We start from the raw sequence: 14,784 nt of genomic DNA, 5'->3' as shown, positions 1-14,784 counted from the left end.
AGAGAATGGACAAGTTACTTTTAGCCAAGTTTTCATGTTATGAATGTTTTCTTTGGTGGGCTGGCATTAAGGATTTCTCCATTTCTACAGTCCTCCCAAATTCACGTTAAGCTGAGACAAAATTTCTGGAAAACACAAACGAATCAGCACCTTCTGCTAACCCTGAATGCTGCAAAAGCACTTTGCATCACATTGTGGACCTACCCAACGCTGGTCGTAATCAGATGGCTGTGTTCTTCCTTCATCATCCTCATAGAAAGGTAAGCCTTCTCGCCTGGCCTGATGGTACTCCTTCCGTAACTTCTGGATACGATCAGCATTCCCACCACCTGTGCAGCCACTGAGAAAAATAAAAAATGCTAAATAAAACTCATATGTACACACACCAGATACCCATATAAGCACACACAGAATTGCCACACCTGAGACAAATAGATTATGAATGTTTGATTCTCCTGACTTGCATAGTTCCCACCGGCCCATATCACCCTTATTTTTGCTTGCTTCTATTAATAAAGCTGCTAATTGTGAACTTGATCTCCATTTTGAAAAAAGGCTGTCCCTGTCCAAAGAACTTAACAATTCCAGTACAAGACAAGAGACAACAGATGGATGCAGACAGATGGGGGAGCACAAGGAAACTTTTAAAATTCCTATGAGCAGCTATAAATGGCTATCATATTTTAATAATAATGATGATGATGATGATGATAAGCTGCCAAAAAAATGTTTCCTTTTGCTCCCACGCTAAATGTGGAATTTCCCTAAAATTACATTTGTTCAAGGTAAAGAATAAACTATATTCAGAGAAGCACAGAAAGAAGTTTTATCTCATAAAAAACATCCTCCCTCCCAATTATACAATGAACTAAAACATCAGCCATGAAAATACAGGGGAGGCAAGAGATGGGAAAGCACACTATCAAATCTTGACACCATTTTTTAAAGCAGTAATTAAATAGTAATCCATTTAGTAATCCACAGTGACTCACTTGTATGATGAACTACATACACTGCAAGCTCTGTGGTATAGCTAGTGGAGTTCCTTAGTTTATCAAGTTAAACACATGCCTGTCTTTGACGATTTTGACCCTGGTGAGCTTTCCAAAATCTTACAGCTTGACCTGTACAACTGTGGAAGCTCAAGCTATACATGGAAAGATTAAAAAAAAATCCTGAAAATGCCTAAGAATTCAAAAAAATTCAGTCACTTTTAAAATGAATAAATTAAAAGTTTCTTGCAGCTATCTCTAGGCCTGCTCTAGTCAGCACTGACTGTATGGCTCAGTAGCATTTACTGGCATTCACAGGGAATTCTCATAGAATTTATTTGTGGCCGCTTCTAAACTCAGACCATTGTTATTGCAGCACATCATCATATATTTTCTTAATCTGCAACCTTAACTCTACCTCACCAACGATGGGCTACAGAGTTACAGATTTATTCACATGAGCACAGACTCTGTGGAGCATCTTGTCACACTGCACTCCACTATAAGTATGTCACAATCTAGGGAAGCCTTTTATAGAATTTGTGTAGCAAACTGAATTTGGAAAGCACATACAAAAGACTGGACATAAACCTATCAGTTCAGTAATAAGTAACTTCAAGTATCTAATAGCAATCTAGATTGGTTGGAAATTAATTACCAATGAAGGGAAATTCCACTGAGGGTGCAAATGCAACTGAATATGCAGCCAGGACTGGAAATGTTTACTTGCAGCATCAGTACGTTTCCACGAAAAATCAAACACTTAAATTACTTGCCTTCCCTGGATCCTCAGTTATCCAGACCCTCTACTCTACAAAGTCCCAGAGGTTTCAAGCTTCCCTGGCTGATTTACTGAAGTCTTCCAGAGCACACAAAATTTTTCTCATGATCTGCCAAGACAGTGCAGAAAGCTTGCACAAACTCTGGACTACTGAGGAAAAAAACCAGTACATTCCCTTTTCCCCTTGATTCCTTCCACAGATAAATGCCTCCTTCCTTGCATGGATTCTTGTCAAATACTGGAGAACCATTTCCAGTTTGCAAAACACTGGAATTGAGGACTAGATAACGGGGCTATCATTTAGAACAGAGAAGCTTGGTCCACAGCTCATGAGCAATACAATACCTGTGAAATCCCCTGACTTTACTTGTGAGTACAGATAACGCATTTAATTAGGGCTGCTAACACACAGATAAGGCCCAAAGTATTGTCCGTGTTGTGTTGCTTTGCCAACACCATTACCCAAAGCAGCATTAGCTAAGAGAGGGAAATACAGGCAACAGGTCTAGTCTGATTTCAGCCGACCAGGCTCCCTGCAGCTCTCTGCAAACTGTGTTAGTTAGCACCTGCCACCAGTGGCCTAATAGCCACATATCCACCTTCTACCTCCGGGTATTTTGGCCGAAGAGGTAATCTGAAAATACCATACAGGTTTTTGGGTTTTTTTGTTTTGTTTAGTTTTTCATTTTTAAAATGAAATTTGAGATTGATATATTGTAAGAGGCAGTAACAACAGCCTGTGCTCCATTTGCTGCAGAACTCCAGTAGGAGAACTTCCTTCTGCTTAAATCCATCTAGCCAGCAAGTGGAAGTGGGTGCTGCAGAGAGCAAGCTAATTATGTATATTAAAAGACTGGGCCTGACGGCTCTTTCTATGGCAAACCTCTGCCACACTGTATTAAAGTACAACCCCTAACCATGGGAATGAGTAGAAATGTTTGAATGAAAGATAGCAGCACATGGAAGTTATCCATCTGGATTAGTGCGAAAACACAAGCATAATCTCTGTGGAAACAAGCAGCTCCATGAAGTCTGATTTCCTGTGCTTTTCTCCTGTGGGTTCTCTGGTGTCCAACAACGGGACTGAGTTCACACTGCAGTGTTTCTCCTCAGCAAGGGCATTTGTCTGGGCCTCTCTAGAAGGCTGCTTATTTTCATGAAACTCAGTGATCCAGTATCTTTTGAACATCGAATCACCTGTCAAGTCTGGTCAAAAATGGCCAGCAGGTTCAGAATTTGCTAGAAAGCAGGGGGGGGGGGAACAGGTTGGAAGACAGTCGGTCAGTACATCAGCTTCATTTTTTCAGAAAACAGTTAAAGCTCCACAGCTCTCTTTTTGTTTGTTTGTTTGTTTTGTTTTGTTTCCTCCACCACTGTTTATAGGCACAAATGTAAAAGACACTGGCTTTTGAAAGAGTGGCATTCTGTCTTACCATGAAAGTTTTACCCACTCCTGAGTAATGTGAGATGAATATGATGCCCTGTGCAATGCTCATGAAACAGTTCTGAATTTCAAGTTGGCTCCTGACAATTATGTGAATATATGAACCACATTCAAACTCACCAGATGAATTCAATCAGCACTGTGCAAATATCGCATACATAATCTATTAGTTTACCCCAAAGAAACTGAAGCATTGAATTCAAACAGAATGAAGTCATCAGTAATAAAAAAAAGAAACTGATAAGGCAATATTAAAAAAAACAACACAATTTTCTAAGATTTGCAGAGAAGATCATACATTGACTGTAAACTATTCTCCCATCTGCCTATAAAGACATAATTAAAAAATATTGGTTTGATCAGATAGCAGTTCTCAGACAGGGAAACAGCAGATGAATACCAGTTTAAATGTTTTGGATGCATGACTATTTATACTGAAAAGGAACCTGAGATTACAGAAGAAATATAAAAACAATACTCCAATCAAAGTCAATTTATATTAAGGAGACTTACTGAAGCTTTTCACCAAGCCTGGTCAGTACAGCAGACAGATTTCTTTTACAGTAGCTTTATATTTAATGTAGTGCTCCCTCCTTGAGGAGATATAAATATTACAGTCCTCATCATATCTACAATTCTGTGCACAACTCACTTCCCTGACACGGCTCCCTGCGCTATACATTCTTTGGAGAACTGCACAACCACACATTTGCCACTCCCCTCCACCACCACGTGTGCCCAGGCTCTAACATTTAATCTACCCATGGACTTCTCCATTGTCATGACAAGACTGTAAGAGAATTGTCCACTCTGCATTACGCAATTGATTTCAGAATGATTTCCTAAAATTCTGCTACATGTAAGGAGACTGATTCAGAAGCAGCTGACACTGGGATAGAGCCTGAAGCTTTTGGGAGAAGTTTTTAAATAAAAAAACTCATGGGGGAAAAACCTCTGAGAAACTTAAAAAAAGTTTAATGAAGACTCAGACGCTGATTTCAAGTAACAGTAACAAAACGTATCCAAAATCCAAAGCCACAAACAATCTTAAAAAAAGTTCAACAGTTCTTCGAATAAGCCGCACACACTGCAAGGATTTTTTTTTTGGAAGTAGGAAAAAAAAAAAAATCTTATATGAACATTCAAAAGAGGAAAAAGCACGTTCCTGTCAGCCATTCTGTAGTTTTGCTAGAGACAATCCTTACAAACCAAAGCTTTCTTCTGGCCTGGGAGAAAGGCAAAAAAAAAAGTCTGAGTGATCATTCTAACCTGTGCTGCTGGGGCTGTACTACCAACTACATAAACAACTGCCAGAAATCACCATCTTCTGCTGTGTGCCTGAATCTGTCAGAGGCACTACACAGGTTCCACCTTGCCCACTGCGACTGTAAAGGGACCTGCTAAGAAACAGCCACTCAACCGATACAGTTGGAATAAGCATCACAAAACAAAAAGGAAACCATAATTTGGCACAGATTTAGCTTCAAGCTACCTCTAACATTAGGTAAAATATGACTGTGAAATTTAATCCTGTCATCTCTGAAGAGATAGATGAACAAGCACCACAGCAATAACATTATATACCCAATACGACAGACAAGTTATTTTTTTCAACGAATCAAAACATCATCATCAGTACTTAATACATATGGCTCAAGTTTTGCACAATAAAATCTCCCCTCTGTTCTTCCTATGAGTTGCTAATCTGAATTTCAATAATTCAGGTTAAAAATTACATTTTTTAAATTAGTGACTTCTTACAGCAGCTCTCTGGATAATACAAAATTAAAAACAAGTGTTGCACGTACAGAGTAAGATGAACCACTTAAAGCTGTATATAAGCGTACATTTAAAGAGGCAATAAACATTTTGTTTCCAGTGGTTTTCCTAAACACGTTAATATTGCACAGGGCTTTTTTGCCAGCCACTTCTTTCAAACACTGATTTCACCCAGCTGACTGTCAGCCTCTAAACAAACAACTGGTGCTTCCAAGTTTAAAAAAAAAAAGGAAAAGAAAAATTATTCTTTTAGCGGATTTTCCATTAACAAACAAATCCAAGACAAAACATGATTCACAGACTCATGAGTATGGACAATCTTCCATTCACTATCTGCTATAAAACAAAACTAATTTTATATACTAAAAGGAACATAGTGGTCTGCAAAGATATACAGTATAAGGGAGTCCAACAGAGCATGTAAGAGTATCTTTCAGTTAGGATGAAGTTTTCATTTTGAAGTTATAACAAATAAATGTAAGTACGCTACTCTCAGTTTCAGCCCTTGTCTTTCTACCCTGAAGTATTACATTGCTTATGAAGATATTTCTGCAATCTCAATAGTAAGAGGGAATAAAAAGAATGGTGGGAAGCGATAAAAAGAAAATCAATGACAAGAACATTATTCTACAATATTTCAGCTTTCATCTTTGTCAACCACCAAGAGAAAAAGAGTTTGGGAAGAAATGAACATTTGTTGTTTTCATATGCACTTGAGTAAATGAATGATATTGCAATGAAAGACTTGTCAGAACTACCTTGTTGACACCACTGATACTGTCTTGCAGGCTCAGGAATCATCTTTGATGTTCAGCCAGAGCCAGCCTGGGTTTTGGCTATATACACTCCATGCTGAGGACCCAACTTAAGAATGATGTCTTTGTAGCTACTGGAACCATGAAAATGGTTTTACTGGTCTCCATACACTTGTTTTCTTCCTCTGGGCAGGCATATACTCTATGTATACACAATTACTGTCTTTATCAATGGAGAGAGGCCCCAGTAGGACACTTGATTTGGAAACCTGTACAAAGTGACCAGGAGGAAAACTTTGAGCCCAGTTGCATTTAGACATAGATGGGCTGACATGAGAAGCATTAGATTGATATGTTTTTCTGTATCTACATGTACATAAATACATATGAAGTCAAGAATCATAAATAAACTACAGGAAAAGAAACTACACTGAAGAAGCTATTTATGCTTATTTGAGTTTATTTGACTTGTATACTAAAGTCCCAGAGTCTTCATCTGCTTCACAGTATTTAAAAGTCGTAACTGTGCTTCAATGGAACATAGAATGCCACCTTTCAATTCTTTAGGCTAACATAAAAGCAGTACAACCACTTCTCTCCAAAAGGTCAAAGACTCCTAGGGCAGCACATGACTACCATTTGTCTGGATGTAAATTGAGTCCTATTGACCCTGTAACATCACTGCTGACCTCTTGACATTAGGAGCTTAGTGGAAAGAGAGAATATGATATTCTTAGGTTCCTACAGACTCATTAGGAAGCAAGAAGGAAAGAGAACTTGCATGATATGAACTAGCAGTGTCATTCTATCCCTATATAGCTCATAATATGTTTAAAGAAGCCTCAAAAGAACAATTTCAAGATTGTGACCAACAATTTTGTTCACTTTCAGTTTTTCCAAACTGTTTATAAAATATCTCTCACTGTCTCGACATAAAGCATCCTTTTATGTTTCCCTCCTTTCACATGACACACAACACCTTTTCCTGTTTGTCATGGCAGATGGCCTAGACATTCAGATGAGCATCATCTTTTCAATCCAGGCCACTTTTCATCTCCATTACTTTCCTTTATAACTTATAGTTGACTACAGCTGGCCAGAAATAATGGGAGGTACAGCCTAATTTCTTGCTTTATGGAAATAAAATTGGCACACTGAGGTTTAGCATCACGGTAACAGCAGATATGGTATGTGCTACTCTAACAGAAACAAGTTATTTGCAATCAAGTAGGAAGGAAAGAAAAAAAGGGGAGATTTTCTTGTTTGTACCCAGCTTGTCATCTTTACTTCAAAGAAAAGACATTTTTTTCTATTCTTCTGCTCAATATCTTGTGCCTCATCAAGTAAGGCAATCACCAGAATTTAACAAATAATAAAAAAAAGATGCCTTACAGTTCAGGCTGGTTAATGGCAATGTCTGTTTCTGGCATGTGACCAGTTTACTGCTGTCTTGTTGATCTGAGATGTGCACGTGTCTCCGAAGGGCTAGGAAAGCAGGGAGATTAGGGACTCAGCTGCTGACAACAACCAAACTCTCTATAAACAATACACAATGAAAATAATGAAAAACAGATTTTCCTGGTATTTTCAGTAGCCTCTAGACAATGCAACAGTTTCTGGTTTCTTCACTAAAGATGATATCAATTATGCCTTTTATCCATCATGCAGAAGTCATGTGTGAGGCATAATTGAGGGCCTTCTCTCCAAGGTAATTTCTTCTGGATTTACACGGCAAAGTACTTAAATTGCCTTTTTTGGCACTTTGTATTACACCACAGCTTGGGAGGGGGTATTCTACTTTACTGATGTAAAGCAGCTGGCATATTTACAACAGATAGGTCACATCAACACAGAGCAGATTTTCAGTCCTCCGAACTCCATTTACAGCAGCTTTAACAATTCAACAAAGCAAATTCTGAATGCTAAACTCTTGTGTGGAAATGTAGCTCTATTTCTTAATGGCTATCACACCTGCCTGCAATTGGCAGCTAGTTTTTTTCACTTGCAGACTATTGCTTTTTGCACTACAGTTTATTAAACTTATCGCTAAAGCTGAAATAATAAGTACTTTACAGACTTCCAATGAATTAGCCATTCAAGAGTCCCTCAGGAATTCCCTCTAGCACACACAAAGCAAAGGCAGGAGGGAGAGAATGTGACAATTCAGTGCAGTCTTAATTTCTGCGCTCCCTTGTGAGGGAAGAATGAAGGATCTAAGAATTCGCTCACAGTAGATGCTGCTGCCCATGTTCTAAAACATATTTTGTTGAAAACTACAAAGCCCAGAGTAACTATCCGTTTTCTCCCAGAAATTACCTCTCCAAGTTTCACACTAGAGACTATATCCTGCTTTTCATTACACACATGCAAATCTATGCTACTGGCAGAGTGGCAGCATCTAATCCTCTAGGTGGTTTGTTTTTATAATACCTGGCCTAGGTAGAAATGAGGTAGAAATCTCAACCTCAACTCAAAAAACAGAAGTCTCAGTGTCTCTAATCCTGTTACAGATATAGTTTATATTTTAAAAGAAAAAAGAATTGATTTATACCATGTGCAAAGCATCGGGGAAGAGCACAGATCTCACTGCCAAAATGCATTCTTACTATAAAGTTGGGTGTTTTTAATGAATGGTCACTACGAGGATAACATTAATCCAGCATGAGGACTTTTACGGGAAAAAAAATACAAATGTAATTTATCTTTTTTAACTGTCAGCTGCATTTCTAAAGCTTTAAAGTCTGTAGCTTCCAGCGGCCTTTTGTCTTTCTGCCATGGCAGGAATATCTTGGACAGCTGTAAGAGCTTTGTAAGCTATCTTTCTCAAAATCCATTAGCTAATTCAAGGAACCTAATTAGAGCTGCCATTTTGATGGAGCATATTGAACGCTCTGTATAAACTAGTAACACCATCAATGTTTATTAAAAATTGCAAGAACCAAAGCTCTCAGTTCCATATAAATATTAATGGACAGTTACACAATACTTATTGAAATACAGACAGCGTTATGTCCACAGAAATACACACAGGTATACTTACAACCCAGTGTGATGTCTTTATTCACAAAGGCTGAAGTACAGAAGCAAAACCTAGGGACAATTTTACACAAACTGTTGAAAATTGACTGACTTCCATTTACACTATCCTTATGTGCATTAAAGGAAGCAAAGCACACTAAAGATGATTTGTTTCTTGTGTTTTTCCTGAGCAGTGTGCTGACAATTTGGAGTGTATTTTGAGCTTACCTCAAGAATGTACTCCAGCTGGAACTGTTTTATAGCTCCTCTTAAACCAGCCACTCCAATCACCGTACTTTGTAGACATTTACACATATTCCAGTACTACACTGTTTAAGGGCATCCAAAGATTCAAAGGGAATTTGCACTGTAGAGCTAAAACTCAAATTTTGCTGTAGACAGCAACAAAATCGGTGAAAGGGGCCAGACATCTGGAGCAATGCTTTCCTACATTCTGCTGCGTAGAAGCTCAACTGTAATGAAAAAGCAACTTGCAGACAATGATACAACACATGAAATACTGACCATTCTAAGAATATATCAGAGACCTAATTAGGTTAGGCTGTACAAGCATATGCCTTTGGCTGCAGAAATAAAAAGTTTTCTGGCTACTTCACAGCTTCATTTTTAACTCGATACTTCATAAATGGAACTGCAGAAAACCTCATATGTTACCATTTCAATCTGACGTACACTTTCATATGCATCTAACAGTGCCTGGATTCTATTTATATGTACAACTAAATATACGTGCATAGAAAAATCATCAGATTTGCTACAGAAAGACAGCAGATGTTCTTATTAAGCCACTGGCACATGCAAGGTGAAGCATGTAAGCCTTATAAGGAAAGCATCTAACGTTCCAACTACAAGCTAAAGAAAAGCAAAGACAACAAATGAAATTATTTCTAACGTATTTTACTAGCTGCGAGTGCAATGCACAGCAAAATGAAAGCACCGTTGAACATGCTCAAATGACTGTTACAACACATGGGGCTTCTCACAGAGGGGAGTATAATCCATACGCACTCTTTGGAACATTGTAGCTCCAATATAATGATCCAAAGTTCACTTCTTCTGAATATATACTAAAATGACACACAAAGCATTTAACAGATGTGCAAGAGAAACAGGCTTAATTATATTTTCTACACTGTAGTAGTGCAAGGGGCTAAAAATTTTATGACAATCTTACCATGGGGACAACCCTGAAGGTAAATTCATTTTAGTTCTCTGATAGGACAGTATTTCCAAACTACAACTGAGATCTGAGCAGTTTCACAGGAACACACTCAAAAGTCAAAACATCAGTTACTACTAGCTTCTCTCAGGAATTATATATGGCAAATCTAGCTTGTGGTTATTGCTCAACAGAAACCCTACCAGATGCTGAAGCGGTTGATGGATTTTGCAAAGTTCTGCTGCCTTCAAGGCCACCCTGCCTACCCTTCCAGCAGCCTCCCTCCTCGGGCACCTCTCCCCTGCACAGCTGGGCTCCTCGGAGCACAGTTGTTTTGTTCACATTTGCAAAGACCAGGGAGTTCATATTCCTTCAAATAGCTTTCATCACAAGTTCCACATCAACAGAATTAAATACTTTATAAGCCAAACTGCATTTTTGAGAAATATTTCTGAATCGGGCCTAAAGTTAGCAGTGTAACTTTTTGTCACGCAGGCAATGGAAGCTCCTGGACTTCCAGACACGCACAGCTTTTCTAGCTCCTTCTTCTCATGGCTGCAGCTCCACCACACCTCTGAAATTACTCCCACTTTTCCACTTGGAGAAGTCAGGGCTGAATTTCAGGTGTTTCAGATTGAAGGTAAGCACTACTCCTTTTCAGTAATTGTTTTGAAAAATGTTAAATTAAAATGGAAAAAAAAAAAGTAATGGAATCTTCAAACTACGCACAATCATTTCCGGCTATATCTCACCTGGAAGAGGAAGAACAAGCCTATCTCTCTGCATTTGGCTGGGAAGCCCCAGAAATGCTAAAGCAAGTGTTCTGGTTCAGGCCCATCTCTGTCTCTACAGAATGAATCTCATATGGTTTCAACTGCCATGTTTAGAGACGCACCTTACAAATCCTTTCACATCTGTTTTTGTCTTTCTCCTACACTCCCTGTTCTCATCCTGATGTTCAGAATTCTGCTTTCATACTCTTCAGCCAAGGATGCCAATCTCCTCCACCCATTTATTGGCTTCCCATACAAGCACATCCCTGTCTCATGGGCTGCTCGAGTACAGAAACACCTCCCCTGATGTGCCTAGGTCAGCATCTCTCCTTCCAGCACTCCTTGAGACCCATCTCCCAGAAGCATTTCAAAGCAGCCTGTCAGTAATGATGAAGCCGCAGGTGGTATGGGACACCCAACAGCACTTCTTCCTTTCTGCACTGGTTCAAATGAGTGTGCTCATGACTAACACACTAACAGAGCATTAAATTTGCAGTAGCGGTAAACTTCTCTCTACTCTGAAGCACCCACTTATTGTCCACAACTCTACCCTGACCCAGCACCCCTCCTTTGTTCTCCCCATCCTCTAGCTGCTTCAGCAATTCTACCTCTTCTCTATTCCTATTCTTGTCCTACCCCTCCACGGCATTTCTTAGGATTTTGCATTCAAATCATCTCACCCTTTCCCTCCCTGGAAGGTGGGGAATAAGGGCAAGGGGACACCGATCATGCCCCATTCACCTCATCCTTCATTCCTGCACTAGGAACCTCTCTGATCCCTGCAGCCAGGAGAACCTACTACTGGAAAAACATATCTAGGCTCTGGCAGTTCAGGACAAGCACTTTTGGTGAAGTCAGCAGCCAAGTTTCTATCATGTGTGTGGGAAGTACTCTAAATCTTATAACTTAGTCAAATTGTCAGTGTTCAAGGGGTGGCAAAAGGCACAGTCTGGTACAAGACTAGGCTGTGTTCCCTTCCTAAATATAAAGCCCCCATTCCAGCGTATGGAAAGACTACAGCTTCTTATTGAAAGAATCATATGCTTCTTATTTTTACTTTTTACAGAGCCAAAACAACCCCTTGTCTTTTCCCTCCAGCCTGCCCCCGCCCCCCCCCCCCCCCCAAACAGCTGTCATCATGTTCCATAAAAATTCAGCTTCAGCACACCTCCTACATAGGCGTTTTCAAACCAACTGGTTGAAGACTGGTTATTAACAGGTGGAAATAAAGGTTTCTAATGGAAGTCAGGCCAGCAACAGCCCTCATACAACCAGGGAGGCCTGGGTTTGTATGACTGTCCTTCTCCCTGCCCTATAGGACTGCATGCTTCCTGGCCCAGCGGCTGGCTGCGTCTTCCTGAAGGCAGCATAAAGCTGGTTTGCTCCTGGCATCTGCGGGATCAGTGCTCCTTAACAACAACCACAACACCTTTGAGGTACAACCTGGTAAGCACACAGTACTCCTGCATGTGCTCCAGATTAAGCTGTAGTCAGCTTAATGAGAGACTTAATTGATGAGTGCTACTTCCTCCACTTGTCCATTAAGATAAGTACAGCACATGGACATTTCAACCCATCAAAGACAAGAAAACGCATTAATTTTGGTTTTCTTAGAGCTGTTAATAAATCTGACACTGTCTGGCAGTTTTCTTCATTTCCTACCATTTGACAGATACTGTGATCACAAGTTACAGAAGATGTTTTTCCTCTGAAATTATCACTCTGGTAATACAAGCCAGAAGGAAACTTTATCAAGATACCAAGAAGCTGGGTATCATTTTTATTTTTAACTTTATGTGACTGGTTTGTGAATATCTCAATGTGATAAAAAAATAAATTCCATCCAGTACTATTAAACATACATACACACACACAGAGTACAAATGACAGTACTACAGCAAATAATCACACTGTGCATTTATTAGTAAAAGTCAGTATTTCTCTCATATAAACAGTCTGGCTCTACTTAGACCTCTTTACTGTAAGAACTCCTACAACTGTTTTCTTCCTCTTTCTCTCTCTCAAATGGACATTTGTATGGAATAAAGAAAAATCTTCCTTAATAATTTTTCATTACTAATGGCTTTTTTTGGTATGTGTATTTGGGAGGAGGGAAGGCAAAGGGCAGGAAAAAGGAGCTTTAAGTGCTCTGCAAATGATCCTCCTGAATCTGGGCCTCATAAATCCTATCAAATGTTATATTTCATCAATAGGCTGGAAAAGCTTTTTTCTCTGCAATGATGAAGCCTGGCTTTAAAATTTATGGTTTCATTTTAGAAATGGACTATAAAAAGAGTCTGACTTAGCTGTCTATCAACTGTAGCTGACATTAGCAAGTTAGGTGTGGACTTTCAAAGTGTTATATGTATTTTTTATTTATTATACATGTACATACATACATATAGAGAAATATGAGGACATGTATATCACTGTGGGTTTGTACATGCACAAGTACACAGCTGGCTTTTTTAAAAATTTTGTCTTAAAAAACCATTTTCTTCCAATGCAAGAAGATCTGAGATATTCAGCAGATTAGATTGCAAAGTGATAAAAGCGTCCAGACCAGAGTTGGCTCAAAGATCTGCGGCAACACAAGCAAATTGCATTTTGCTGCCCAAATGATCAAGATAAAGTAGTTTATTTTGTTCTCCTTCGTGGAGTGGTAAAATGCAATTCAGCAATGGCAGAGCAAGTTTCAGGGGGAGGCAGGGAAGGTTCCAATACACTGTAGACAAAAAAAGAGGAGAAGGACAGGAAAGGACCAAAAGGTTTTAGGTGGGGGAAGACAAGGCTGATAGATTGGGGCAGAGGGAGTGCAGAGGGGGTGCAGAGGGAGTGAGACAGATGACCTCTCCTGCCTCTGTGTATCTCTCTAGCTCTACTCCCTTCCACAAGTCCTGGAAACAATTCTGCCTCTCCAAAGAGCCACTCTTACTTGCTCTCCTGCATGCCCTGGGGAAGGAGAGTGCTGAGAATAGGGCTCTGATTCCTGCTGCTGCCACCACTGATGGGAGCCACGTGGGTGCCATAGCTGTCCCCCTACAAGACCAAAAGCTTCCTGTGGCAGCTGCAACAGCAGCTTCCTCAGATGGAAGAGGAGACAGTCTGTGCACGCTGCTGAAACACCCATTCCTCCTCTCCTCCATCATCACCAGAGCTGGAGGTCTGCAGCCAGTGACTTAGTTCTCCTATGCTTAAAAGCAGCCTCAAAGGTAACACTTCTCATAGAAGCATTACTGCTCCCCAAAATCCCCATGCTTGTAAAAGAAACTATGTTTAAAATAAAAAAAAACAGATAAAGTGACATAGCTGCAGCCGGAGAAAGTGAAGCTCCTCTCTAACCCAGACAATTAATGATGGATTACATGAAAGCAGCAAATCAGATCATGCTGTTGAGGCTGAAATAAACAGAAGAGCAGTTAATCTAAATCTCATGTGGGATGGTTATTATTGCGTGTTGCCATCGTTGTTGCAGAGTCTGGCTGTAACATCAGTTTTGGTGGCAACACATAGAAAAACCTGAAAGTCCTGTTCCTCATTATAAAACAAGGAGAAATCCCACCCTGGGCAACATGGTCAAAGCTGACAAGTGAATACTACAGAAAAGGTTTGGGGGGAGCGGTTAATGGTATTCTGAGTCAAGACCAAGAAAACAAATCTCTTCTTCCATTGCCTCTATTTCATAACATGAACAAGACGAATAAACAGAAGAACCCACTATCGATGCTGAGGCCGTGTGTATACCATGGCGTCAGATCACTCCTAAAATTCCCTGTTGGGAGAATATTTGCCAAGGTTCCCATCACCAGCCTGTAAGCAGGTCAGGACCCCAACTGAAGCTCCTTCTAACACACCCACTGCAGCGGCCTCTTTGGGCTATTGAAGGGAGCTCGCTCTGCTCATCGTGCTCAGTGGTGGCACGTGCCAGCAAGCGATAATCACTCATTTGGTATTTGCAAGCAGGGGAACAGGTAGGGGAAATGCCACCCATCCACGTTCTGCAAATCAAAATGTGTTCTGCTTCTAGCGCTAAGTTTACTGTAAGTATACAAAATACATCGT

At 39.9% G+C, this 14,784-nt stretch overlaps 1 protein-coding gene across 2 annotated transcripts in view; it reads right to left on the bottom strand.

Moving 5' to 3' along the window:
* PARD3B (par-3 family cell polarity regulator beta) overlaps positions 1–14,784 on the bottom strand; it is a 431,776-nt gene that overhangs the window by 51,305 nt on the left and 365,687 nt on the right. For both annotated transcript variants that reach the window (XM_074829348.1, XM_074829347.1), the window contains exon 21: positions 205–340. In XM_074829348.1, the coding sequence (XP_074685449.1) occupies positions 205–340 (136 nt within the window). The remainder of the gene's footprint in view (positions 1–204; positions 341–14,784) is intronic.

The sequence above is a fragment of the Strix aluco genome, chromosome 6, assembly GCF_031877795.1.
Source record: "Strix aluco isolate bStrAlu1 chromosome 6, bStrAlu1.hap1, whole genome shotgun sequence".
NCBI classification, from domain to species: domain Eukaryota; kingdom Metazoa; phylum Chordata; class Aves; order Strigiformes; family Strigidae; genus Strix; species Strix aluco.
The sequence above is the reverse complement of the archived record's forward strand: the minus strand, read 5'-3'. Positions and strand labels throughout refer to the sequence as shown.